The 26,471-nt window shown below is 48.0% G+C and overlaps 6 protein-coding genes across 6 annotated transcripts; all 6 read right to left on the bottom strand.

Annotated features, from left to right (window-relative positions):
- Nucleotides 1-4,924: 4,924 nt before the first annotated feature.
- Nucleotides 4,925-8,839, bottom strand: LOC138368546 (trichohyalin-like). Its single transcript, XM_069331070.1, has 3 exons — nt 8,786-8,839; nt 6,631-6,908; nt 4,925-5,081 (listed from the first exon to the last, which is right to left on the bottom strand). The coding sequence occupies exons 1-3, from the start codon at nt 8,837-8,839 to the stop codon at nt 4,925-4,927; spliced, it is 489 nt and encodes a 162-aa protein (XP_069187171.1).
- A 308-nt stretch (nt 8,840-9,147) lies between these two features.
- Nucleotides 9,148-9,663, bottom strand: LOC138368547 (coiled-coil domain-containing protein 70-like). Its single transcript, XM_069331071.1, has one exon. The coding sequence runs from the start codon at nt 9,661-9,663 to the stop codon at nt 9,148-9,150; it is 516 nt and encodes a 171-aa protein (XP_069187172.1).
- A 1,968-nt stretch (nt 9,664-11,631) lies between these two features.
- On the bottom strand, nt 11,632-12,746 carry LOC138368548 (microtubule-associated protein 1A-like). Its single transcript, XM_069331072.1, has 2 exons — nt 12,693-12,746; nt 11,632-11,910 (listed from the first exon to the last, which is right to left on the bottom strand). Exons 1-2 carry the CDS (start codon nt 12,744-12,746, stop codon nt 11,632-11,634), a joined length of 333 nt encoding a protein of 110 aa, XP_069187173.1.
- A 308-nt stretch (nt 12,747-13,054) lies between these two features.
- Nucleotides 13,055-14,665, bottom strand: LOC138368549 (microtubule-associated protein 1A-like). Its single transcript, XM_069331073.1, has 2 exons — nt 14,453-14,665; nt 13,055-13,522 (listed from the first exon to the last, which is right to left on the bottom strand). Exons 1-2 carry the CDS (start codon nt 14,663-14,665, stop codon nt 13,055-13,057), a joined length of 681 nt encoding a protein of 226 aa, XP_069187174.1.
- A 747-nt stretch (nt 14,666-15,412) lies between these two features.
- Nucleotides 15,413-19,794, bottom strand: LOC138368550 (golgin subfamily A member 6-like protein 24). The gene is made up of 4 exons (XM_069331074.1): nt 19,414-19,794; nt 18,406-18,685; nt 17,245-17,594; nt 15,413-15,691 (listed from the first exon to the last, which is right to left on the bottom strand). The coding sequence occupies exons 1-4, from the start codon at nt 19,792-19,794 to the stop codon at nt 15,413-15,415; spliced, it is 1,290 nt and encodes a 429-aa protein (XP_069187175.1).
- Nucleotides 19,795-22,091: 2,297 nt separating this feature from the next.
- Nucleotides 22,092-24,650, bottom strand: LOC138368551 (golgin subfamily A member 6-like protein 22). The gene is made up of 3 exons (XM_069331075.1): nt 24,137-24,650; nt 23,262-23,555; nt 22,092-22,450 (listed from the first exon to the last, which is right to left on the bottom strand). The coding sequence occupies exons 1-3, from the start codon at nt 24,648-24,650 to the stop codon at nt 22,092-22,094; spliced, it is 1,167 nt and encodes a 388-aa protein (XP_069187176.1).
- Between the last annotated feature and the right edge of the window lie 1,821 nt (nt 24,651-26,471).

Consider the following 26,471-nt stretch of genomic DNA (forward strand, 5'->3'; position numbering starts at 1 on the left):
ACTGGTGCCCTCTGAAGTCCACTGGAGTCTAGTAAAGTTCACTGGAATCTGTAAAGTCCACTGGGATCCTCTGGAGTCTATTAAAGTCCACTAAGGTCCAATAAAGTCCACATGGGTCCACTAAAGTCTACTGGGGTCTACTAAACTCCACTGAAGTCCACTGGGGTCCACTAAACTCCACTGGGGTCCACTAAAGTCCACTGGGGTCCACTAAAGTTCACTGGGGTCCACTAAAGTCCAATTTGGTCCACAAAAGTTTACTGGGGTCCACTAAATTTCACTGGGGTCTACTAAATTCCACTGGGGTCTACAAGGGTCCACTAAAGTTCACTGGGGTCCATTAAATTCCAATGGGGTCCACTAAGATCCACTGGGTTCCACTAAAGTACACTTGGGTCCAATAAAGTCCACTGAGGTCCACTAAAGTCCACTGACGTCCACTGGGGTCCACTAAAGTTCACTGGGGTCCACTAAAGTCTACTGGGGTCTACTAAAACCCACTGGGGTCCACTAATGTCCACTGGGGTCCTCTTAAGTCTACTGGGGTCCACTAAATCCACTGGGGTCCACGAAAGTCCACTGGGGTCCACTAAAGTCTACTAGGATTCACTGGGATATACTGGGGTCCTCTAATGTCCACTGGGATCCTCTTAAGTCCACTGGGGTCCACTAAAGACTACTGGGGTTCACTAAGGTCTACTGGGGTCCACTAAAGTCCACTGGGGTTCACTGGGGTCCTTTAAAGTTCACTGGGGTCCTATAAAGTCCACTGAGGTCCACTAATGTCCTCTGGGGTCCACTGGGGTTGACTGGGGTCCTCTTAATTCCACTGGGGTCCACTGGTGCCCTCTGAAGTCCACTGAAGTCTAGTAAAGTTCACTGGAATCTGTAAAGTCCACTGGGATCCTCTGGAGTCCATTAAAGTCCACTAAGGTCCACTAAAGTCCACTTGGGTCCACTAAAGTCCACTGGGGTCTACTAAAGTCCACTAAAGTCCACTGGGGTCCACTGAACTCCACTGGGGTCCACTAAAGTCCACTGGGGCCACTAAAGCCTACTGGGGTCCACTAAAGTCCACTGGGGTCCACTAAAGACCACTTTGGTCCACTAAAGTTTACTGGGGTCCACTAAATTTCACTGTGGTCTACTAAATTCCACTGGGGTCCACAAGGGTCCACTAAAGTTCACTGGGGTCCATTAAAGTCCACTGGGGTCCACTAAGATCCACTGGGTTCCACTAAAGTACACTTGGGTCCAATAAAGTCCACTGAGGTCCACTAAAGTCCACTGAGGTCCACTGGGGTCCACTAAAGTTCACTGGGGTCCACTAAAGTCTACTGGGGTGTACTAAAACCCACTGGGGTCCACTAATGTCTACTGGGGTTCTCTTAAGTCTACTGGGGTCCACTAAATCCACTGGGGTCCTCTTAAGTCCACTGGGGTCCACTAAAGACTACTGGGGTTCACTAAAGTCTACTGGGGTCCACTGGGGTCCTCTGATGTTCACTGGGGTCATCTTAAGTGCATAGGGGTCCAATAAAGTCCATTAGGGTTCACTGGAGTCCACTAAAGTCCACTGGGGTGCACTGGGGTCCACTAACGTCCACTGGGGTCCACTAAAGTCCACTGGGGTACTCTAAAGTCCACTGGTGTTCTCTAAAGTTCACTGGGGTCCACTGGGGTCCGCTAAAGTCCACTGGGTTCTACTTAGAGTCCACAGGGTACTCTGAAGTCCACTGGTGTCCTCTAAAGTTCACTGGGGTCCACTGGGGTCCGCTAAAGTCTACTGGGTTCCACTAAAGTCCACTGAGGTCCAATAAAATCCACTGGGGTTCCCTGGGATCCACTAAAGTCCACTGGGGTCCACTGTGGTCTACTGATGTACACTTGGATCCTCTTAAGTCCACTGGGGTTCTCTTAAGTCCACTGTGGTCCACTGGGGTCCTCTTATGTCCACTGGGGTCCTCATATGTCCCCAGGGGTCCACTAAAGTCCACTGGGGTCCACTGGGGTAGACTGGGGGTACTTTAAAGTCCTTTGGGATCCAATGGGGTCCTATAAAGTCCACCGGGATCCACTGGGGTCCACTAAAGTCCACTGGGGTCCACTGGGGTCCACTGGGGTCTTCTAAAGTCCACTGGGGTCCTCTAAAGTTCACTGGGGTCAACTTGGGTCCAATCTTGGGGTACACTAGGGTCAATTTTGATCTTCTAATGTCCACTTTGGTCCTCTTAAGCCCACTAGGGTCTACTGGGGTCCTCTTATGTCCACTAAGGTCCACTAAAGTCCACTGGGGTCCTCTAAAGTCAACTGGGGTCCTCTAAATTCCAATGGGGTCAACTTGGGTCCAGTCTTGGGGTACACTAGGGTCCATTTTGATCTTCTAATGTCCACTGGGGTCCTCTTAAGCCCACTAGGGTCCACTAAAATCCATTGGGGTTGTCTAAAGTCCACTGGGGGTCATCCAAAGTCCACTGGGGTTTACCGGCTTCCACAAAAGTTCACTGGGGTCAACTGGGGTACCCTAAAGTCCACTAGGGTACCCTAAAGTCCACTGGGGTCCACTAGGGTCCACTGGGGTCCTCTTATGTCCACTGGGGTCCTTTTATGTCCCCGGGGGTCCACTAAAGTCCACTGTGGTCTACTGGGGTACACTGGGGTACTTTAAAGTCCACTGGGGTTCAATAGGGTCCTCTAAATCCACGGGTATCCACTGGGGTCCACTAAAGTCCACTGGGGTTTACTGGGGTCTTCTAAAGTCCACTGGGGTCCTCTAAAGTTCACTGGGGACCACTAAAGTCCACTTGGGTCTAATGGGGTCCTCGTAAGTCCACTAAGGTCCGCTAAAGTCCACTGGGGTCCTCTAAAGTCCACTGGGGTGCACTTGGGTCCACTCATGTCCACTAGGGGTACATTTTGGTCTTCTAATGTCCACTGGGGTCCTCTTAAGTCCACTAGGGTCCACTAAAATCCATTGGGGTTCTCTAAAGTCCACTGTAGGTCATCTAAAGTCCACTGAGGTCCACTGGTTTCCACTAAACTTCACTGGGATTCACTGGGGTGCCATAAAGTCTACTAGGGTACCCAAAAGTCCGCTGGGGTCCACTGGGGTCCTCTTATGTCCACTGGGGTCCTCTTATGTCCCCGGGGGTCCACTAAAATCCACTGGGGTCTACTGGGGTACACTGGGGTACTTTAAAGTCCACTGGGGTTCAATAGGGTCCTCTAAAGTCCACGGGTATCCACTGGGGTCCACTAAAGTCCACTGGGGTCCACTGGGGTCCCCTAAAGTTTACTGGGGACCACTAAAGTTCACTGGGGACCACTAAAGTCCACTTGGGTCTACTGGGGTTGTCGTAAGTCCACTAAGGTCCACTAAAGTCCACTGGGGTCTAAAGTCCACTGGGGTCCACTTGGGTCCACTCAAGTCCACTGGGGTCCACTTTGGTCCTCTAATGTCCACTGAGGTCCTCTTAAGTCCACTAGGATCCACTAAAATCCATTGGGGTTCTCTAAAGCCCACTGGGGTCCTCTAAAGTCCACTGGGGTCCACTAGTTTTCACTAAAGTTCACTGGGGTCCACTGGGGTACCCTAAAGTCCACTGGGGTCCACTTGGGTCCTCTAAAGTCCACTGGGGTCCACTAAAGTCCACTGGGATCCAATAAAGTCCACTGGAGACCTCTAAAGTCCACTGGGGTTCTCTTAAGTCCACTGGGTTCCTCTAAAGTCCAATGGGGTTCACTGGGGTCCACTGTTGTCCGCTAAAGTCCACTGGGGTCCACTGTTGTCCACTAAAGTCCACTGGGGTCCACTAAAGTCCACTGGGGTCCACTAAAGTCTACTGGGGTCCACTAAAATCTACTGGTGTCCACTAAAATCCACTGGGGTCCACTAAAGTCCACTGGGGTCCTCTAAAGTCCATTGAAGTGCACTGGGGTCCTCTAACCTCAACTGGGGTTCTCTAAAGTCCACTGGGGTCTACTGGGGTCCACTAAAGTTCACTGGGGTCCACTAAATTGCACTGGTGTCCACTAAAGTCCACTGGTGTCCACTAAAGTCCACTGGGGTCCACTAAAGTCCACTAGGGTCCACTAAAGTCCAATGGTGTCCACTAAAGTTCACTGGTGTCCACTAAAGTCCACTGCGGTCCTCTAAAGTCCACTGGGGTCCTCTAAAGTCCACTGGGGTCCTCTAAAATCCACTGGGGTCCTCTAAAATCCACTGGGGTCTTCTAAAGTCCACTGGGATCAATTAAAATCCACTGGTGTCCAGAAAAGTCCACTGGGGTCCATTAAAGTCCACACTGGTCCACTAAGGCCCACTGGGGTCCACTAAGGTCCACTGGAGTCCACCAAAGTTCACTGGTATTCACTAAAGTCCACAGGGGTGTACTAAAATCTACTGGTGTCCACTGAAGTCCACTGGGGTCCACTAAAGTTCACTGGTGTCCACTAAAGTTCACAAGGGTCCACTAAAGTTCACTGGTGTCCACTGGTGTCCACTGGGGTCCACTAAAGTCCACTGGGGTTTACTAAAGTCCACTGGGGTCCACTAAAGTCCACTGGTGTCCACTAAAGTCCACTGGGGTCCACTAAAGTCTCTTGGGCTCAGTTTTAGAGCCTCTGCAATGATTTCATTTGAATCTCTGCAATGATCCTCTTTTTTTTAAACCTTTGCAATGGACTTTTTTCGCAGTCATCTGCGATGTATCGGACTGTCAAAAACTTCCATTAGTTTAATTAAATCCTTTGATACCAAGAGTTTAATTTGTCAGATGGAATGTAGCGTCATCCTTGCAATGGCACGAGGTGATAGGCAGCAGTGCCTGCAGCATACAGCAGCAGCATGAGGGTAACAGACAACACTTCAACATGCAGCATACATATCCAAGTTCATACATATCCTAGTTATATATAATTATCCTTATATTCCCAGCTTCTTGTCTTCATATCTTATCTCCTTGTCCTTATATCCTAGATCATTGTCCTTATATCCCAGATCCTTGTTCTCATATCCCAGCTCCTTGTCCTCATATCCCAGCTCCTTGTCCTCATATCCCAGCTCCTTGTCCTCATATCCACTGCAAATAGAACAGATAGAGAATATTAATATCTGCAAATAGAGAATAGCAAACAATAATATTGTACCAGGATATCTATCGGGACCTTAATAACCACAGATTAGAAAACTACTTAGATTTTGTGACAAATTTTCACTCAAACAGCAGATATCGGAGCCAACGAGAAATGTAAATATTCTAGATTTGTTCTTTACGAACAATGAAGACATTATCAGAGACATTACGATATCAGATACCACATATTCAGATCACAAGCTCATTGAAGTGCAAACGACCATCAATACTCAGAATATACCTAAAATGTTGATAAAGCGAGAGGGGCTATTCAGTAAATTCAATTTTAATAATAAAAGGATAGACTGGGAGATAATAAACAGGGAACTTACAAACATTCCATGGGAAACTGTTCTAAGTAATACAAGTCCTACAGAAGGAACAGAAAAACTGACTTCGGAAGCGTATCAAGTCTGTCTGAAACATGTTCCTTTGAGGAAAGACAGAAAGAGATCCAACGAAAAAAGAGAACGCAGACGACACTATAAACGCAGGAAAAAAATAACGGAACTGCTTATGCAGACACGAATTTCCCGTCAGAGAAGGAATAATTTAAATAGGGAGATTGAAGAAATCGAGCGGAAATTGAAACTCACATATCAAACTGAAGAAAGGCAGTTAGAACAGAAAGCAATTCAGGAAATAAAGAAAAATCCAAAATACGTCTTCACATATGCGAAATCAAAAACCACTGCCAGTATTGGACCTATTCGTACAAGTGAAGGTTCATACACGGAGGATGACAAAGAAATTAGTGAAATCCTAAAAAAGGCAGTATGAGGACATACTGTATGAGTATGAGGCACTCCAATAAACAACATGAAAGTGGAAGATCCAGACAATTTCTTTATGCGGGATATTCAAATCCCTGTAGATATGACTGATATAAACACGAGCGCACTATTCTTTGAAAAAGAAATTGAAAACATGCCCATGCACTCGGCCCCAGGTCCAGATTCATGGAATTCAATATTTATAAAGAAATGCAAAGTGCCGGTAGCACTTTGTGGTATAGTGTGGAGGAAGAGCTTGGACACGGGGGAGATACCAGATGCACTTAAAGTAGTAGACATAGCCCCTCTACACAAGGGAGGGAGCAAAGCATTGACAAAGAATTATAAACCAGTTGCACTAACATCGCACATAATAAAGGTATTTGAGAGAGTAATTAGGAGTCAGGTCACCAATTTCAAGGCGATGTGGGTATGTGGGCCTGCGGGCCGTTTCAAGCAGCAGCCTAGTGGACAAAACTCTCACAAGTATATCCAGGCCTCGGGCCGGGCTTGGGGAGTAGAACTCCCAGAACCCTATCAACCAGGTATCATATCCCAGCTTCTTGTCCTCATATCCTAGCTCCTTGTCCTCATATCCCAGGTTCTTGTCCTCATATCCCAGCTCCTTGTCCTTATATCCCAGCTGCTTGTCCTCATATCCCAGCTCCTTGTCCTCATATCCAATCTCCTTGTCCTCGTATCCCTGCTCCTTTTCCTCATACCCCAGCTCCTTGTCCTCATATGTCAGCTCCTTGTCCTCATATCCCAGCTTCATGCCTTCATATCCCAGCACGATGCCTTCATATCCCTGCTCCTTGTCCTCATATCCCACCTCCTTGTCCTCATTTCCCAGCTTCTTGTCCTCATATCCCAGTTCCTTGTCCTCATATTCCAGCTCCTTGTCCTCATATCCCAGCTCCTTGTCCTCATATACCAGCTCATTATCCCCAAATCCCTGCTTCTTGTCCACATATCCCAGCTCCTTGTCCTCATATCCCAGCTATTTATCCTCATATCTAAGCTATATGATCTCATATCCCAGCTCCTTGTCCTCATATCCCAGCTCCTTGCCCTCATATTCTAGCTACTTTTCTTCATATCCCAGCTCCTTGTCCTCATATAACAGCACCTTGTCCTCATATCCCAGCTCCTTGCCCTCATATCCTAGCTACTTTTCTTCATATCCCAGCTCCTTGTCCTCATATCACAGCACCTTGTCCTCATTTCCCAGCTCCTTCTCCTCATATCCCAGCTCCTTATCCTTATATCCCAACACCTTGTCCTTATATCCCAGCTCTTTGTCCTCATATCCCAGCTCCTTCTCCTCATATCCCAGCGCCTGGTCCTCATATCCCAGCTCCTTGTCCTTATATCCCAGCACATTGTCTCTAGATCCCAGCTTCTTGTCCTCATATCCTAGCTCTTTGTCCTTATATCCCAGCACCTAGTCCTGATATCCCAGCTCCATGTCTTCATATCCCAGCTCTTTTTCCTCATATCCCAGCTCCTTGTCCTCATACCGAAGCTCCTTGTCCTCAAATCCAAACTCCTTGTCCTCATATCCAATCTCCTTGTCCTCGTATCCCTGCTCCTTTTCCTCATACCCCAGCTCCTTGTCCTCATATGTCAGCTCCTTGTCCTCATATCCCAGCTTCATGCCTTCATATCCCAGCTCGATGCCTTCATATCCCTGCTCCTTGTCCTCATATCCCACCTCCTTGTCCTCATTTCCCAGCTTCTTGTCCTCATATCCCAGTTCCTTGTCCTCATATTCCAGCTCCTTGTCCTCATATCCCAGCTCCTTGTCCTCATATACCAGCTCATTGTCCCCAAATCCCTGCTTCTTGTCCACATATCCCAGCTCCTTGTCCTCATATCCCAGCTATTTGTCCTCATATCTAAGCTATATGATCTCATATCCCAGCTCCTTGTCCTCATATCCCAGCTCCTTGCCCTCATATTCTAGCTACTTTTCTTCATATCCCAGCTCCTTGTCCTCATATAACAGCACCTTGTCCTCATATCCCAGCTCCTTGCCCTCATATCCTAGCTACTTTTCTTCATATCCCAGCTCCTTGTCCTCATATCACAGCACCTTGTCCTCATTTCCCAGCTCCTTCTCCTCATATCCCAGCTCCTTATCCTTATATCCCAACACCTTGTCCTTATATCCCAGCTCTTTGTCCTCATATCCCAGCTCCTTCTCCTCATATCCCAGCGCCTGGTCATCATATCCCAGCTCCTTGTCCTTATATCCCAGCACATTGTCTCTAGATCCCAGCTTCTTGTCCTCATATCCTAGCTCTTTGTCCTTATATCCCAGCACCTAGTCCTGATATCCCAGCTCCATGTCTTCATATCCCAGCTCTTTTTCCTCATATCCCAGCTCCTTGTCCTCATACCGAAGCTCCTTGTCCTCAAATCCAAACTCCTTGTCCTCATACCCCAGCTCCATGTCCTAATATCAAAGCTCCTTGTCTTCCTATCCTACCTCTATGTCTTCATAACCCAGCTCCATGTCCTCATACCCCAGCTCCTTCTCCTCATATCCCAGCTCCTTATCCTCATATCCCACCTCCTTGCCCTCATATCCCAGCTCCTAGTCCCCATATCCCAACACCTTGTCCTCATATCCCATCTCTTTGTCCTCATATCCCAGCTCCTTGTCTTCATATCCCAACTCCTTGTCCTCATATCCGAGCTCATTGTCTTCATATCCCAACTCCATGTCCTCATATACCAGCTCCTTGTCCTCATATCCAACCTCCTTGTCCTCATATCCAAGCCCATTATCTTCATATCCCAACTCCTTGTCTTCATTTACCAGCTCCTTGTCCTCATATCCCAGCTCCTTGTCCCCATATCCCACCTACTTGCCCCATATCCTAGCTCCTTCTCCTCATATCCCAGCGCCTTGTCCCCATATCTCATTATGCATATTCCAGCTCTTTGTCCTCATATCCCAGCTTTTCCTCATATCCCAGATCCTTGTCCTCATATCCCAGATCCTTGTCCTCATATTCCAGATCCTTGTCCTCATATCCAAGCTCCTTGTCCTCATATTCCTGCTCCTCGTCCCCATATTCCAGCTTCTTATTCTCATATCCCAGCTCCTTGTTCTTATACCCCAGCTCCTTGTCCTCATATCCCAGCTCCTTGTCCTCATATCCCAGCTCATTTTCCTCATATCCCAGCTCCTTGTCCTCATATCCCAGCTCCTTGTCCTCATGTCCCAACTTCTAGTCCTCATATCCTAGCTCCTTTCCATCATATCCCAGCTCCCTGTCTTCATATTCCACCTCCTTGTTCTCATATCCCAGCTCCTTGTCCTTATACCTCAGCTCTTTGTCTTCATGTCCCAGCTCCTTGTCCTCATATCCCAGCACTTTGTCCTCATATCCTAGCACCTTGTCCTCATATCCCAGCTCTTTGTCCTTATATCCCAGCTCCTTGACATCATATCCCAGCTCCCTGTCTTCATATTCCACCTCCTTGTTCTCATATCCCAGCTGCTTGTCCTTATACCTCAGCTCTTTGTCTTCATGTCCCAGCTCCTTGGCCTCATACCCTAGCACCTTGTCCTCAAAACCCTGCACTTTGTCCCCGCATCCCAGCACTTTGTCCTCATATCCCAGCACGTTGTCCTCATATCCCAGTTCTTTGTCCTCATTTCCCAGCTCCTTGTTCTCATTTCCACACTCCTTGGCCTCATACCCAAGAACCTTGTCCTCATATCCCAGCACTTTTCCCCACATCCCTGCTCAATGTCCTTATGTCCTAACTCCTTGTCCTCATAATCCAGCTCCTTGTCCTCATATCCCAGCACCATGTCATTATATTCCAGCTGCTTGACCTCATATCCCAGCTCCTTATCCTCATATCCCAGCACTTTGTCATCATATCTTAGCACCTTGTCCTCAAATCCCAGCTCTTTGACCTCATATCCCAGCTCCTTGTACTCATATCCCCGCTCTTTGGCCTCATACCCTAGCTCCTTGTCATCAAAACCTAGCACCTTGTCCCCGCATCCCAGCTCCTTGTCCTCATGTCCTTACTCCCTGTCCTCATATCCCAGCTCCTTGTCATCATATCCCAGCTCCTTGTCCTCATATCCCAGCTCCTTGTTCTCATATCCCAGCTCCTTAATCTTATACCCCAGCTCCTCCTCATGACCCAGCTCCTTGTCCTCATATCCCAGCACCTCGTCCTCATATCCTAGCACCTTGTCCTCATATTCCAGCTCTTTGTCCTCATATCCCAGCTTTTCCTCATATCCCAGCTCCTTGTCATCATATCACAGCTCCCTGTCCTCATATCCCAGCTCTTTGTCCTCATATCCCACCTCCTTTTCCTAACATCCCAACTCCTTCTCTTCATATCCCAGCTCCATGTCCTCACATCCAACTCCTTGTCCTCATATCCCAGCTCCTTGTCCCCATATCCCAGCTTCTTTTTCTCATATCCCAGCTCTTTGTTCTCGTACCCCAGCTACTTGTCCTCATATCCCAGCTCCTCTTCCTCATATCCCAGCTCCTTGTCCTCATATTCCAGCTCCTTGTCCTCATATCCTAGCTCCTTGTTCTCATATCCCAGCTCCTTGTCCTTATACCCCAATTCCTTGTCCCCATATCCTAGCTCCTTGTCCTCATATCACACCCCTTGTCCTCATATCCTAGCTCTTTGTTGTCATATCCCAACTCCTTGTACTCATATCCCCGCCCCTTGTCCTCATATCCCAGCACCATGTCCGTATTTTCAAGCTTCTTGTTCTCATATCCAAGCTCCTTGTTCTCATATCCAAGCCCCTTGTCCTCATATCTCAGCTCCTTGTCTTTATATCCCAGCTCTTTGTCCTCATTTCCCAGCTCCTTGTCCTCATATCCCTGCTCCTTGGTCTCATACCCTGTCACCTTGTCCTCATATCCTAGCACTTTGTCCACATATCTCAGCTCCATGTCCTCATATCCCAGCTTCTTCTCCTCTTATCCCAGCACTATGTCCTCATATCTAAGTTCCATGTCCTCATTTCCCTGCTCCTTTTCCTCATATTCAAGCACCATGTCCTCATGTCCCAACTCCTTGTCCCTATATCCCAGCTCCTTGTCCTCATATCTAAGCTCCATGTCCTCATATCCCAGCTCCTTGTCCTCATATCCCAGCACCATGTCCTCATATCCCAGCTGCTTGTACTCATATCCCAGCACCTTGTCCTCATATCCTAGCACCTTGTTCACATATCCCAGCTTTTTGTCCTTATATCCCAGCTCCTTGTCCCCGCACCCCAGATCCTTGACTTCATATCCCAGCACCTTGTCCTCATATCCTTGCACCTTGTTCTCATATCCCAGCTCTTTGTCCTCATATCCATGCTCCTTTTCCTAATATCCCAGCTAATTGTCCCGACATCACAGCTCCTTTGCCTCATAACCTAGAACCTTGTCCTCATATCCCAGCACTTTGTCCCCACATCCCAGCTCCTTGTCCTCATATCCCAACTCCTTATCTTCATTTCCCAGCTTCTTGTCCTCATATCCCTGCTCCTTGTCCCCATATCCCAGCTCCTTCTCCTCATATACCAGCTCCCGGTTTTCATACCCTAGCTCCTTGTCCTCATATCCCAGCTCCTTGTCCTCATATCCCAGCTCCTTGTCCTCATATCCCAGCTCCTTGTCCTCATATCCCAGCTCTTTGTTCTCATATCCCAGCTCCTTTTCCTTATATCCCTACTGCTTGTTCTCATATCCCAGCTCCTTGTCCTCATATCCCAGCACCTTGTCCTCGTATCCTTGCACCTTGTCGTTACATCCTAGCTTTTTGTCATTATATCGCAGCTCCTTGCCCTCATTACCCAACTTCTTGTCCTTATATCCCAGCTCCTTGGTATCATACCCTAGCACCTTGTTCTCAAATCCCAGCACTTTGTCCTCACATCTCAGCTGCTTGTCCTCATATCCAAGCTCCTTGTCTTCATATCCCAGCTCCTTGTCCTCATATCCCAGCTCCTTTTCCTCATATCCCAGATCCTTGTCCTCATATCCCAGCTCCTTGTACTCATATCCAAGCTCCTTGTACTCATACCCCAGCTCCTTGTCCTCATAGCCTAGCTCAATGTCCTTATATCTCTGCTCCTTGTCATCATATCCCAGCTCCTTGTCTTCATATCCCAGCTCCTTGTACTCATATCCCAGCACCATGTCGTCATATCCCAGCTCCTTGTTCTCATATCCAATCTCCTTGTCCTTATATCTCACCTCCTTGTTCTCATATCCCTGCTCCTTGTCCTCATATCCCAGCTCCTTTTTGTCATATCCCAGCTCCTTTTCCTCATATCCCAGCTCCTTGTTCTCATATCTCACCTCCTTGTCTTCATATCCCAGCACCTTGTCTTCATATCCTAGCACCCTGTCCTCATATCACACCTCTTTGTTATTATACCCCAGCTCCTTCTCCTCATATCCCAGCTCCTTATCCTCATATCCCACCTCCTTGCCCTCATATCCCAGCTCCTAGTCCCCATATCCCAACACCTTGTCCTCATATCCCATCTCTTTGTCCTCATATCCCAGCTCCTTGTCTTCATATCCCAACTCCTTGTCCTCATATCCGAGCTCATTGTCTTCATATCCCAACTCCATGTCCTCATATACCAGCTCCTTGTCCTCATATCCAACCTCCTTGTCCTCATATCCAAGCCCATTATCTTCATATCCCAACTCCTTGTCTTCATATACCAGCTCCTTGTCCTCATATCCCAGCTCCTTGTCCCCATATCCCACCTACTTGCCCCATATCCTAGCTCCTTCTCCTCATATCCCAGCGCCTTGTCCCCATATCTCATTATGCATATTCCAGCTCTTTGTCCTCATATCCCAGCTTTTCCTCATATCCCAGATCCTTGTCCTCATATCCCAGATCCTTGTCCTCATATTCCAGATCCTTGTCCTCATATCCAAGCTCCTTGTCCTCATATTCCTGCTCCTCGTCCCCATATTCCAGCTTCTTATTCTCATATCCCAGCTCCTTGTTCTTATACCCCAGCTCCTTGTCCTCATATCCCAGCTCCTTGTCCTCATATCCCAGCTCATTTTCCTCATATCCCAGCTCCTTGTCCTCATATCCCAGCTCCTTGTCCTCATGTCCCAACTTCTAGTCCTCATATCCTAGCTCCTTTCCATCATATCCCAGCTCCCTGTCTTCATATTCCACCTCCTTGTTCTCATATCCCAGCTCCTTGTCCTTATACCTCAGCTCTTTGTCTTCATGTCCCAGCTCCTTGTCCTCATATCCCAGCACTTTGTCCTTATATCCCAGCTCCTTGACATCATATCCCAGCTCCCTGTCTTCATATTCCACCTCCTTGTTCTCATATCCCAGCTCCTTGTCCTTATACCTCAGCTCTTTGTCTTCATGTCCCAGCTCCTTGGCCTCATACCCTAGCACCTTGTCCTCAAAACCCTGCACTTTGTCCCCGCATCCCAGCACTTTGTCCTCATATCCCAGCACGTTGTCCTCATATCCCAGTTCTTTGTCCTCATTTCCCAGCTCCTTGTCCTCATTTCCCAACTCCTTGGCCTCATACCCAAGAACCTTGTCCTCATATCCCAGCACTTTTCCCTACATCCCTGCTCAATGTCCTTATGTCCTAACTCCTTGTCCTCATAATCCAGCTCCTTGTCCTCATATCCCAGCACTTTGTCATCATATCTTAGCACCTTGTCCTCAAATCCCAGCTCTTTGACCTCATATCCCAGCTCCTTGTACTCATAACCCCGTTCTTTGGCCTCATACCCTAGCTCCTTGTCATCAAAACCTAGAACCTTGTCCCCTCATCCCAGCTCCTTGTCCTCATGTCCTTACTCCCTGTCCTCATATCCCAGCTCCTTGTCATCATATCCCAGCTCCTTGTCCTCATATCCCAGCTCCTTGTTCTCATATCCCAGCTCCTTAATCTTATACCCCAGCTCCTCCTCATGACCCAGCTCCTTGTCCTCATATCCCAGCACCTCGTCCTCATATCCTAGCACCTTGTCCTCATATTCCAGCTCTTTGTCCTCATATCCCAGCTTTTCCTCATATCCCAGCTCCTTGTCATCATATCACAGCTCCCTGTCCTCATATCCCAGCTCTTTGTCCTCATATCCCACCTCCTTTTCCTAACATCCCAACTCCTTCTCTTCATATCCCAGCTCCATGTCCTCACATCCAACTCCTTGTCCTCATATCCCAGCTCCTTGTCCCCATATCCCAGCTTCTTTTTCTCATATCCCAGCTCTTTGTTCTCGTACCCCAGCTACTTGTCCTCATATCCCAGCTCCTCTTCCTCATATCCCAGCTCCTTGTCCTCATATTCCAGCTCCTTGTCCTCATATCCTAGCTCCTTGTTCTCATATCCCAGCTCCTTGTCCTTATACCCCAATTCCTTGTCCCCATATCCCAGCTCCTTGTCCTCATATCACACCCCTTGTCCTCATATCCTAGCTCTTTGTTGTCATATCCCAACTCCTTGTACTCATATCCCCGCCCCTTGTCCTCATATCCCAGCACCATGTCCGTATTTTCAAGCTTCTTGTTCTCATATCCAAGCTCCTTGTTCTCATATCCAAGCCCCTTGTCCTCATATCTCAGCTCCTTGTCTTTATATCCCAGCTCTTTGTCCTCATTTCCCAGCTCCTTGTCCTCATATCCCTGCTCCTTGGTCTCATACCCTGTCACCTTGTCCTCATATCCTAGCACTTTGTCCACATATCTCAGCTCCATGTCCTCATATCCCAGCTTCTTCTCCTCTTATCCCAGCACTATGTCCTCATATCTAAGTTCCATGTCCTCATTTCCCAGCTCCTTTTCCTCATATTCAAGCACCATGTCCTCATGTCCCAACTCCTTGTCCCTATATCCCAGCTCCTTGTCCTCATATCTAAGCTCCATGTCCTCATATCCCAGCTCCTTGTCCTCATATCCCAGCACCATGTCCTCATATCCCAGCTGCTTGTACTCATATCCCAGCACCTTGTCCTCATATCCTAGCACCTTGTTCACATATCCCAGCTTTTTGTCCTTATATCCCAGCTCCTTGTCCCCGCATCCCAGATCCTTGACTTCATATCCCAGCACCTTGTCCTCATATCCTTGCACCTTGTTCTCATATCCCAGCTCTTTGTCCTCATATCCCTGCTCCTTTTCCTAATATCCCAGCTCATTGTCCCGACATCACAGCTCCTTTGCCTCATAACCTAGAACCTTGTCCTCATATCCCAGCACTTTGTCCCCACATCCCAGCTCCTTGTCCTCATATCCCAACTCCTTATCTTCATTTCCCAGCTTCTTGTCCTCATATCCCTGCTCCTTGTCCCCATATCCCAGCTCCTTCTCCTCATATACCAGCTCCCGGTTTTCATACCCCAGCTCCTTGTCCTCATATCCCAGCTCCTTGTCCTCATATCCTAGCTCCTTGTCCTCATATCCCAGCTCTTTGTTCTCATATCCCAGCTCCTTTTCCTTATATCCCTACTGCTTGTTCTCATATCCCAGCTCCTTGTCCTCATATCCCAGCACCTTGTCCTCGTATCCTTGCACCTTGTCGTTATATCCTAGCTTTTTGTCATTATATCGCAGCTCCTTGCCCTCATTACCCAACTTCTTGTCCTTATATCCCAGCTCCTTTGTATCATACCCTAGCACCTTGTTCTCATATCCCAGCACTTTGTCCTCACATCTCAGCTGCTTGTCCTCATATCCAAGCTCCTTGTCTTCATATCCCAGCTCCTTGTCCTCATATCCCAGCTCCTTTTCCTCATATCCCAGATCCTTGTCCTCATATCCCAGCTCCTTGTACTCATATCCAAGCTCCTTGTACTCATACCCCAGCTCCTTGTCCTCATAGCCTAGCTCAATGTCCTTATATCTCTGCTCCTTGTCATCATATCCCAGCTCCTTGTCTTCATATCCCAGCTCCTTGTCCTCATATCCCAGCACCATGTCGTCATATCCCAGCTCCTTGTTCTCATATCCAATCTCCTTGTCCTTATATCTCACCTCCTTGTTCTCATATCCCTGCTCCTTGTCCTCATATCCCAGCTCCTTTTTGTCATATCCCAGCTCCTTTTCCTCATATCCCAGCTCCTTGTTCTCATATCTCACCTCCTTGTCTTCATATCCCAGCACCTTGTCCTCATATCCTAGCACCCTGTCCTCATATCACACCTCTTTGTTATTATACCCCAGCTCCTTGTCCTCATATCCCAGCTCCTCTTCCTCATATCCCAACTCCTTGTCCTCATATTCCAGTTCCTTGTCCGCATTTCCCAGCTTCTTGTTCTCATATCCAAGCTCCTTGTCCTCATATCCCAGCACCTTGTCCTCATATCCCAGCTCCTTGTCCTTATATCCCAGTTCTTTGTCCTCATCCCAGCTCCTTGTCCTCATTTCTTAGCTTCTTGTCCTCATATCCCAGCTCCATGGCCTCATACCCTAGCACCTTATTCTCATATCCCAGCACTCTGTCCCCACATCCCAGCTCCATGTCCTCATATTCCAACTCCTTGTCTTCATATCCTAGCTCCTTGCCCTCATATCCCAGCTCATTTTCCTCATATCCCAGATCCTTGTCCTCATATCCCAGCTCTTTGTACTCATATCCAAGCTCCTTGTCCTCATACCCCAGCTGCTTGTCCTCATAGCTTAGCTCAATGTCCTTATATATCTGCTCCTTGTCATCATATCCCAGCTCCTTGTCTTCATATCCCAGCTCCTTGTCCTTATATCCCATCACCATGTCGTCATATCCCAGCTCCTTGTTCTCATATCCAATCTCCTTGTCCTAATATCTCACCTCCATGTCCTCATATCCCAGCACCATATCCTCATATCCCAGCTGCTTCTCCTCATATCCCAGTTCCTTGTGCTCATATCCCAGCACCTTGTCCTCATATCCTAGCACCTTGTCCTCATATCCCAGCTCCTTGACATCAAATCCCAGCTCCTTGTCCTCATATCCCAGCACCTTGTCCTCATATCCTAGCACCTTATCCACATATCCCAGCTCTTTGTCCTCATATCCCAGCTCCTTGTCCTCATATCCAAGCTCCTTGGCCTCATACCCTACCACCTTGTCCTCAAAACCTCTGCACTTTGTCCCCGCATCCCAGCTCCTTGTCCTCATGTCCCAACTTCTTGTCCTCATATTCCATCTCCTTTTCATCATATCCCAGCTCCCTGTCTTCATATTCCACCTCCTTGTTCTCATATCCCAGCTCCTTGTCCTTATACCTCAGCTCTTTGTCTTCATGTCCCAGCTCCTTGTCCTCATATCCCAGCACTTTGTCCTCATATCATAGCACCTTGTCCTCATATCCCAGCTCTTTGTCCTTATATCCCAGCTCCTTGACATCATATCCCAGATCCCTGTCTTCATATTCCACCTCCTTGTTCTCATATCCCAGCTGCTTGTCCTTATACCTCAGCTCTTTGTCTTCATGTCCCAGCTCCTTGGCCTCATACCCTAGCACCTTGTCCTCAAAACCCTGCACTTTGTCCCCGCATCCCAGCACTTTGTCCTCATATCCCAGCACGTTGTCCTCATATCCCAGTTCTTTGTCCTCATTTCCCAGCTCCTTGTCCTCATTTCCCAACTCCTTGGCCTCATACCCAAGAACCTTGTCCTCATATCCCAGCACTTTTCCCCACATCCCTGCTCAATGTCCTTATGTCCTAACTCCTTGTCCTCATAATCCAGCTCCTTGTCCTCATATCCCAGCACCATGTCATTATATTCCAGCTGCTTGTCCTCATATCCCAGCTCCTTGTCCTCATATCCCCGCACTTTGTCATCATATCTTAGCACCTTGTCCTCATATCCCAGTTCTTTGTCCTCATATCCCAGCTCCTTGTACCCATATCCCCGCTCCTTGGCCTCATACCCTAGCTCCTTGTCATCAAAACCTAGCACCTTGTCCCCGCATCCCAGCTCCTTGTCCTCATGTCCTTACTCCCTGTCCTCATAACCCAGTTCCTTGTCATCATATCCCAGCTCCTTGTCCTCATATCCCAGCTCCTTGTTCTCATATCCCAGCTCCTTAATCTTATACCCCAGCTCCTCCTCATGACCCAGCTCCTTGTCCTCATATCCTAGCACCTCGTCCTCATATCCTAGCCCCTTGTCCTCATATTCCAGCTCTTTGTCCTCATATCCCAGCTTTTCCTCATATCCCAGATCCTTGTCCTCATATCCAAGCTCCTTGTCCTCATATCCATGCTCCTCGTCCCCATATCCCAGCTTCTTATTCTCATATCCCAGCTCCTTGTCCTCATATCCCAGCTCATTTTCCTCATATTCCAGCTCCTTGTCTTCATATCCCAGCTCCTTGTCCTCATATCTCTGCTCCATGTACTCAAATCCCAGTTCCTTGTCCCCATATCCCAGCACTATGTCCTCATATCCCAGCTGCTTGTCCTCATTTCTGAGCTCCTTGTCCTCATTTCCCAACTCCTTGGCCTCATACCCAAGAACCTTGTCCTCATATCCAAGCACATTTCCCCACATCCCTGCTCAATGTCCTTATGTCCTAACTCCTTGTCCTCATAATCCAGCTCCTTGTCCTCATATCCCAGCACCATGTCATTATATTCCAGCTGCTTGTCCTCATATCCCAGCTCCTTGTCCTCATATCCCAGCACTTTGTCATCATATCTTAGCACCTTGTCCTCATATCCCAGTTCTTTGTCCACATATCCCAGCTCCTTGTACTCATATCCCCGCTCCTTGGCCTCATACCCTAGCTCCTTGTCATCAAAACCTAGCACCTTGTCCCCGCATCCCAGCTCCTTGTCCTCATGTCCTTACTTCCTGTCCTCATAACCCAGCTCCTTGTCATCATATCCTAGCTCCTTGTCCTCATATCCCAGCTCCTTGTTCTCATATCCCAGCTCCTTAATCTTATACCCCAGCTCCTCCTCATGACCCAGCTCCTTGTCCTCATATCCCAGCACCTCGTCCTCATATCCTAGCACCTTGTCCTCATATCCCAGCTTTTCCTCATATCCCAGCTCCTTGTCATCATATCACAGCTCCCTGTCCTCATATCCCAGCTCTTTGTCCTCATATCCCAGCTCCTTTTCCTAACATCCCAACTCCTTCTCTTCATATCCCAGCTCCATGTCCTCACATCCAAGCTCCTTGTCCTCATATCCCAGCTCCTTGTCCCCATATCCCAGCTTCTTTTTCTCATATCCCAGCTCTTTGTTCTCGTACCCCAGCTACTTGTCCTCATATCCCAGCTCCTCTTCCTCATATCCCAGATCCTTGTCCTCATATCCCAGCTCCTTGTCCTCATATCCTAGCTCCTTGTTCTCATATCCCAGCTCCTTGTCCTTATACCCCAATTCCTTGTCCCCATATCCCAGCTCCTTGTCCTCATATCACACCCCTTGTCCTCATATCCTAGCTCTTTGTTGTCATATCCCAACTCCTTGTACTCATATCCCAGCCCCTTGTCCTCATATCCCAGCACCATGTCCGTATTTCCAAGCTTCTTGTTCTCATATCCAAGCTCCTTGTTCTTATATCCAAGCCCTTTGTCCTCATATCTCAGCTCCTTGTCTTTATATCCCAGCTCTTTGTCCTCATTTCCCAGCTCCTTGTCATCATATTCCTGCTTCTTGGTCTCATACCCTGTCACCTTGTCCTCATATCCTAGCACTTTGTCCACATATCTCAGCTCCATGTCCTCATATCCCAGCTTCTTCTCCTCATATCCCAGCACCATGTCCTCATATCTAAGCTCCATGTCCTCATATCCCAGCTCCTTTTCCTCATATTCAAGCACCATGTCCTCATGTCCCAACTCCTTGTCCCTATATCCCAGCTCCTTGTCCTCATATCTAAGCTCCATGTCCTCATATCCCAGCTCCTTGTCCTCATATCCCAGCACCATGTCCTCATATCCCAGCTGCTTGTACTCATATCCCAGCACCTTGTCCTCATATCCTAGCACCTTGTTCACATATCCCAGCTCTTTGTCCTTATATCCCAGCTCCTTGTCCCCGCATCCCAGCTCCTTGTCTTCATATCCCAGCACCTTGTCTTCATATCCTTGCACCTTGTTCTCATATCCCAGCTCTTTGTCCTCATATCCCTACTCCTTTTCCTAATATCCCAGCTCATTGTCCCGACATCACAGCTCCTTTGCCTCATAACCTAGAACCTTGACTTCATATCCCAGCACTTTGTCCCCACATCCCAGCTCCTTGTCCTCATATCACAACTCCTTATCTTCATTTCCCAGCTTCTTGTCCTCATATCCCTGCTCCTTGTCCCCATATCCCAGCTCCTTTTCCTCATATACCAGCTCCCGGTTTTCATAACCCAGCTCCTTGTCCTCATATCCCAGCTCCTTGTCCTCATATCCCAGCTCCTTGTCCTCATATCCCAGCTCCTTGTCCTCATATCCCAGCTCTTTGTTCTCATATCCCAGCTCCTTTTCCTTATATCCCTACTGCTTGTTCTCATATCCCAGCTCCTTGTCCTCATATCCCAGCACATTGTCCTCGTATCCTTGCACCTTGTCGTTATATCCTAGCTTTTTGTCATTATATCCCAGCTCCTTGTCTTCATATCCCAGCTCCTTGTCCTCATATCCCAGCTCCTTTTCCTCATATCCCAGATCCTTGTCCTCATATCCCAGCTCCTTGTACTCATATCCAAGCTCCTTGTCCTCATACCCCAGCTCCTTGTCCTCATAGCCTAGCTCAATGTCCTTATATCTCTGCTCCTTGTCATCATATCCCAGCTCCTTGTCTTCATATCCCAGCTCCTTGTCCTCATATCCCAGCACCATGTCGTCATATCCCAGCTCCTTGTTCTCATATCCAATCTCCTTGTCCTTATATCTCACCTCCTTGTTCTCATATCCCTGCTCCTTGTCCTCATATCCCAGCTCCTTTTTGTCATATCCCAGCTCCTTTTCCTCATATCCCAGCTCCTTGTTCTCATATCTCACCTCCTTGTCTTCATATCCCAGCACCTTGTCCTCATATCCTAGCACCCTGTCCTCATATCACACCTCTTTGTTATTATACCCCAGCTCCTTGTCCTCATATCCCAGCTCCTCTTCCTCATATCCCAACTCCTTGTCCTCATATTCCAGTTCCTTGTCCGCATTTCCCAGCTTCTTGTTCTCATATCCAAGCTCCTTGTCCTCATATCCCAGCACCTTGTCCTCATATCCCAGCTCCTTGTCCTTATATCCCAGTTCTTTGTCCTCATCCCAGCTCCTTGTCCTCATTTCTTAGCTTCTTGTCCTCATATCCCAGCTCCATGGCCTCATACCCTAGCACCTTATTCTCATATCCCAGCACTCTGTCCCCACATCCCAGCTCCATGTCCTCATATTCCAACTCCTTGTCTTCATATCCTAGCTCCTTGCCCTCATATCCCAGCTCATTTTCCTCATATCCCAGATCCTTGTCCTCATATCCCAGCTCTTTGTACTCATATCCAAGCTCCTTGTCCTCATACCCCAGCTCCTTGTCCTCATAGCTTAGCTCAATGTCCTTATATATCTGCTCCTTGTCATCATATCCCAGCTCCTTGTCTTCATATCCCAGCTCCTTGTCCTTATATCCCATCACCATGTCGTCATATCCCAGCTCCTTGTTCTCATATCCAATCTCCTTGTCCTAATATCTCACCTCCATGTCCTCATATCCCAGCACCATATCCTCATATCCCAGCTGCTTCTCCTCATATCCCAGTTCCTTGTGCTCATATCCCAGCACCTTGTCCTCATATCCTAGCACCTTGTCCTCATATCCCAGCTCCTTGACATCAAATCCCAGCTCCTTGTCCTCATATCCCAGCACCTTGTCCTCATATCCTAGCACCTTATCCACATATCCCAGCTCTTTGTCCTCATATCCCAGCTCCTTGTCCTCATATCCAAGCTCCTTGGCCTCATACCCTACCACCTTGTCCTCAAAACCTCTGCACTTTGTCCCCGCATCCCAGCTCCTTGTCCTCATGTCCCAACTTCTTGTCCTCATATTCCATCTCCTTTTCATCATATCCCAGCTCCCTGTCTTCATATTCCACCTCCTTGTTCTCATATCCCAGCTCCTTGTCCTTATACCTCAGCTCTTTGTCTTCATGCCCCAGCTCCTTGTCCTCATATCCCAGCACTTTTTCCTCATATCATAGCACCTTGTCCTCATATCCCAGCTCTTTGTCCTTATATCCCAGCTCCTTGACATCATATCCCAGATCCCTGTCTTCATATTCCACCTCCTTGTTCTCATATCCCAGCTGCTTGTCCTTATACCTCAGCTCTTTGTCTTCATGTCCCAGCTCCTTGGCCTCATACCCTAGCACCTTGTCCTCAAAACCCTGCACTTTGTCCCCGCATCCCAGCACTTTGTCCTCATATCCCAGCACGTTGTCCTCATATCCCAGTTCTTTGTCCTCATTTCCCAGCTCCTTGTCCTCATTTCCCAACTCCTTGGCCTCATACCCAAGAACCTTGTCCTCATATCCCAGCACTTTTCCCCACATCCCTGCTCAATGTCCTTATGTCCTAACTCCTTGTCCTCATAATCCAGCTCCTTGTCCTCATATCCCAGCACCATGTCATTATATTCCAGCTGCTTGTCCTCATATCCCAGCTCCTTGTCCTCATATCCCCGCACTTTGTCATCATATCTTAGCACCTTGTCCTCATATCCCAGTTCTTTGTCCTCATATCCCAGCTCCTTGTACCCATATCCCCGCTCCTTGGCCTCATACCCTAGCTCCTTGTCATCAAAACCTAGCACCTTGTCCCCGCATCCCAGCTCCTTGTCCTCATGTCCTTACTCCCTGTCCTCATAACCCAGTTCCTTGTCATCATATCCCAGCTCCTTGTCCTCATATCCCAGCTCCTTGTTCTCATATCCCAGCTCCTTAATCTTATACCCCAGCTCCTCCTCATGACCCAGCTCCTTGTCCTCATATCCCAGCACCTCGTCCTCATATCCTAGCCCCTTGTCCTCATATTCCAGCTCTTTGTCCTCATATCCCAGCTTTTCCTCATATCCCAGATCCTTGTCCTCATATCCAAGCTCCTTGTCCTCATATCCATGCTCCTCGTCCCCATATCCCAGCTTCTTATTCTCATATCCCAGCTCCTTGTCCTCATATCCCAGCTCATTTTCCTCATATTCCAGCTCCTTGTCTTCATATCCCAGCTCCTTGTCCTCATATCTCTGCTCCATGTACTCAAATCCCAGTTCCTTGTCCCCATATCCCAGCACTATGTCCTCATATCCCAGCTGCTTGTCCTCATTTCTGAGCTCCTTGTCCTCATTTCCCAACTCCTTGGCCTCATACCCAAGAACCTTGTCCTCATATCCAAGCACTTTTCCCCACATCCCTGCTCAATGTCCTTATGTCCTAACTCCTTGTCCTCATAATCCAGCTCCTTGTCCTCATATCCCAGCACCATGTCATTATATTCCAGCTGCTTGTCCTCATATCCCAGCTCCTTGTCCTCATATCCCAGCACTTTGTCATCATATCTTAGCACCTTGTCCTCATATCCCAGTTCTTTGTCCACATATCCCAGCTCCTTGTACTCATATCCCCGCTCCTTGGCCTCATACCCTAGCTCCTTGTCATCAAAACCTAGCACCTTGTCCCCGCATCCCAGCTCCTTGTCCTCATGTCCTTACTCCCTGTCCTCATAACCCAGCTCCTTGTCATCATATCCTAGCTCCTTGTCCTCATATCCCAGCTCCTTGTTCTCATATCCCAGCTCCTTAATCTTATACCCCAGCTCCTCCTCATGACCCAGCTCCATGTCCTCATATCCCAGCACCTCGTCCTCATATCCTAGCACCTTGTCCTCATATCCCAGCTTTTCCTCATATCCCAGCTCCTTGTCATCATATCACAGCTCCCTGTCCTCATATCCCAGCTCTTTGTCCTCATATCCCAGCTCCTTTTCCTAACATCCCAACTCCTTCTCTTCATATCCCAGCTCCATGTCCTCACATCCAAGCTCCTTGTCCTCATATCCCAGCTCCTTGTCCCCATATCCCAGCTTCTTTTTCTCATATCCCAGCTCTTTGTTCTCGTACCCCAGCTACTTGTCCTCATATCCCAGCTCCTCTTCCTCATATCCCAGATCCTTGTCCTCATATCCCAGCTCCTTGTCCTCATATCCTAGCTCCTTGTTCTCATATCCCAGCTCCTTGTCCTTATACCCCAATTCCTTGTCCCCATATCCCAGCTCCTTGTCCTCATATCACACCCCTTGTCCTCATATCCTAGCTCTTTGTTGTCATATCCCAACTCTTTGTACTCATATCCCAGCCCCTTGTCCTCATATCCCAGCACCATGTCCGTATTTCCAAGCTTCTTGTTCTCATATCCAAGCTCCTTGTTCTTATATACAAGCCCTTTGTCCTCATATCTCAGCTCCTTGTCTTTATATCCCAGCTCTTTGTCCTCATTTCCCAGCTCCTTGTCATCATATTCCTGCTTCTTGGTCTCATACCCTGTCACCTTGTCCTCATATCCTAGCACTTTGTCCACATATCTCAGCTCCATGTCCTCATATCCCAGCTTCTTCTCCTCATATCCCAGCACCATGTCCTCATATCTAAGCTCCATGACCTCATATCCCAGCTCCTTTTCCTCATATTCAAGCACCATGTCCTCATGTCCCAACTCCTTGTCCCTATATCCCAGCTCCTTGTCCTCATATCTAAGCTCCATGTCCTCATATCCCAGCTCCTTGTCCTCATATCCCAGCACCATGTCCTCATATCCCAGCTGCTTGTACTCATATCCCAGCACCTTGTCCTCATATCCTAGCACCTTGTTCACATATCCCAGCTCTTTGTCCTTATATCCCAGCTCCTTGTCCCCGCATCCCAGCTCCTTGTCTTCATATCCCAGCACCTTGTCTTCATATCCTTGCACCTTGTTCTCATATCCCAGCTCTTTGTCCTCATATCCCTACTCCTTTTCCTAATATCCCAGCTCATTGTCCCGACATCACAGCTCCTTTGCCTCATAACCTAGAACCTTGACTTCATATCCCAGCAATTTGTCCCCACATCCCAGCTCCTTGTCCTCATATCACAACTCCTTATCTTCATTTCCCAGCTTCTTGTCCTCATATCCCTGCTCCTTGTCCCCATATCCCAGCTCCTTTTCCTCATATTCCAGCTCCCGGTTTTCATAACCCAGCTCCTTGTCCTCATATCCCAGCTCCTTGTCCTCATATCCCAGCTCCTTGTCCTCATATCCCAGCTCCTTGTCCTCATATCCCAGCTCTTTGTTCTCATATCCCAGCTCCTTTTCCTTATATCCCTACTGCTTGTTCTCATATCCCAGCTCCTTGTCCTCATATCCCAGCACATTGTCCTCGTATCCTTGCACCTTGTCGTTATATCCTAGCTTTTTGTCATTATATCCCAGCTCCTTGTCTTCATATCCCAGCTCCTTGTCCTCATATCCCAGCTCCTTTTCCTCATATCCCAGATCCTTGTCCTCATATCCCAGCTCCTTGTACTCATATCCAAGCTCCTTGTCCTCATACCCCAGCTCCTTGTCCTCATAGCCTAGCTCAATGTCCTTATATCTCTGCTCCTTGTCATCATATCCCAGCTCCTTGTCTTCATATCCCAGCTCCTTGTCCTCATATCCCAGCACCATGTCGTCATATCCCAGCTCCTTGTTCTCATATCCAATCTCCTTGTCCTTTTATCTCACCTCCTTGTTCTCATATCCCAGCTCCTTGTCCTCATATCCCAGCTCCTTTTTGTCATATCCCAGCTCCTTTTCCTCATATCCCAGCTCCTTGTTCTCACATCTCACCTCCTTGTCTTCATATCCCAACACCTTGTCCTCATATCCTAGCTCCTTGTCCTCATATCACAGCTCTTTGTCCTTATACCCCAGCTCCTTGTCCTCATATCCCAGCTCCTCTTCCTCATATCCCAACTCCTTGTCCTCATATCCCAGTTCCTTGTTCGCATTTCCCAGCTTCTTGTTCTCATATCCAAGCTCCTTGTCCTCATATCTCAGCTCCTTGTCCTTATATCCCAGCTCTTTGTCCTCATTTCCCAGCTCCTTGTCATCATATCCCAGCACTTTGTCCACATATATCAGCTCCATGTTCTCATATCACAGCTCCTTCTCCTCATATCCCAGCACCATGTCCTCATGTCTCAACTCCTTGTCCCATTATCCCAGCTCCTTGTCCTCATATCTCAGCTCCATGTCCTCATATCCCAGATCCTTGTCCTCATATCTCAGCACCATGTCCTCATATCCTAGCTGCTTGTACTCATATCCCAACTCCTCGTCCTCATATCCCAGCACCTTGTCCTCATATCCTAGCTCCTTGTCTTCATATCCAAGCTCCTTGTCCTCATACCCCAGCTCCTTGTCCTCATAGCCTTGCTCAATGTCGTTATATCTTTGCTCCTTGCCATCGAATCCCAGCTCCTTGTCTTTATATCCCAGCTTCTTGTCCTCATATCCCAGAACCATTTCGTCATATCAAAGCTCCTTGTTCTCATATCCAAT

This window comes from Procambarus clarkii, chromosome 25, assembly GCF_040958095.1.
Source record: "Procambarus clarkii isolate CNS0578487 chromosome 25, FALCON_Pclarkii_2.0, whole genome shotgun sequence".
Classification (NCBI taxonomy): Eukaryota; Metazoa; Arthropoda; class Malacostraca; order Decapoda; family Cambaridae; genus Procambarus; species Procambarus clarkii.

Coding starts and splice junctions, on each gene's coding strand:
- LOC138368551 (XM_069331075.1), bottom strand. CDS start 24,650: ATGGAGCTTAGATATGAGGACAAGGAGCTGGGATATAGGGACAAGGAG. Junction 23,556..24,136: donor TATGGGGACAAGGAATTGGG/GTATAAGGACAA, acceptor ACAAGGTGCTAG/GTTTTGATGACAAGGAGCTA. Junction 22,451..23,261: donor TATGAGGACAAGGTTCTTGG/GTATGAGGCCAA, acceptor GACATTGAGCAG/GGATGTGGGGAAAAGTGCTG.
- LOC138368549 (XM_069331073.1), bottom strand. CDS start 14,665: ATGGAGCTGAGATATGTGGACAAAGTGCTAGGATATGAGGACAAGGTG. Junction 13,523..14,452: donor AGCTTGAAAATACGGACATG/GTGCTGGGATAT, acceptor GCAGGGATGTAG/GGAAAAGTGCTGGGATATGA.
- LOC138368550 (XM_069331074.1), bottom strand. CDS start 19,794: ATGGAGCTTAGATATGAGGACAAGGAGCTGGGATATAGGGACAAGGAG. Junction 17,595..18,405: donor TATGAGGACAAGGTTCTTGG/GTATGAGGCCAA, acceptor GACATTGAGCAG/GGATGTGGGGAAAAGTGCTG. Junction 15,692..17,244: donor AGCTGGGATATGAGGACAAG/GTGCTATGATAT, acceptor TATGAGGAAAAG/GAGCTGGGATATGAGGACAA.
- LOC138368546 (XM_069331070.1), bottom strand. CDS start 8,839: ATGAGATATGGGGACAAGGCGCTGGGATATGAGGAGAAGGAGCTAGGA. Junction 6,909..8,785: donor AGAAGGAGCTAGGATATGGG/GCAAGTAGGTGG, acceptor GAGGATAAATAG/CTGGGATATGAGGACAAGGA. Junction 5,082..6,630: donor TATGAGGACAAGGAGCTGGG/GTATGAGGAAAA, acceptor TTCTATTTGCAG/TGGATATGAGGACAAGGAGC.
- LOC138368547 (XM_069331071.1), bottom strand. CDS start 9,663: ATGTGGGGAAAAGTGCTGGGATATGAGGACAAGGTTCTTGGGTATGAG.
- LOC138368548 (XM_069331072.1), bottom strand. CDS start 12,746: ATGAGATATGGGGACAAGGCGCTGGGATATGAGGAGAAGGAGCTAGGA. Junction 11,911..12,692: donor AGAAGGAGCTAGGATATGGG/GCAAGTAGGTGG, acceptor TATGAGGAAAAG/GAGCTGGGATATGAGGACAA.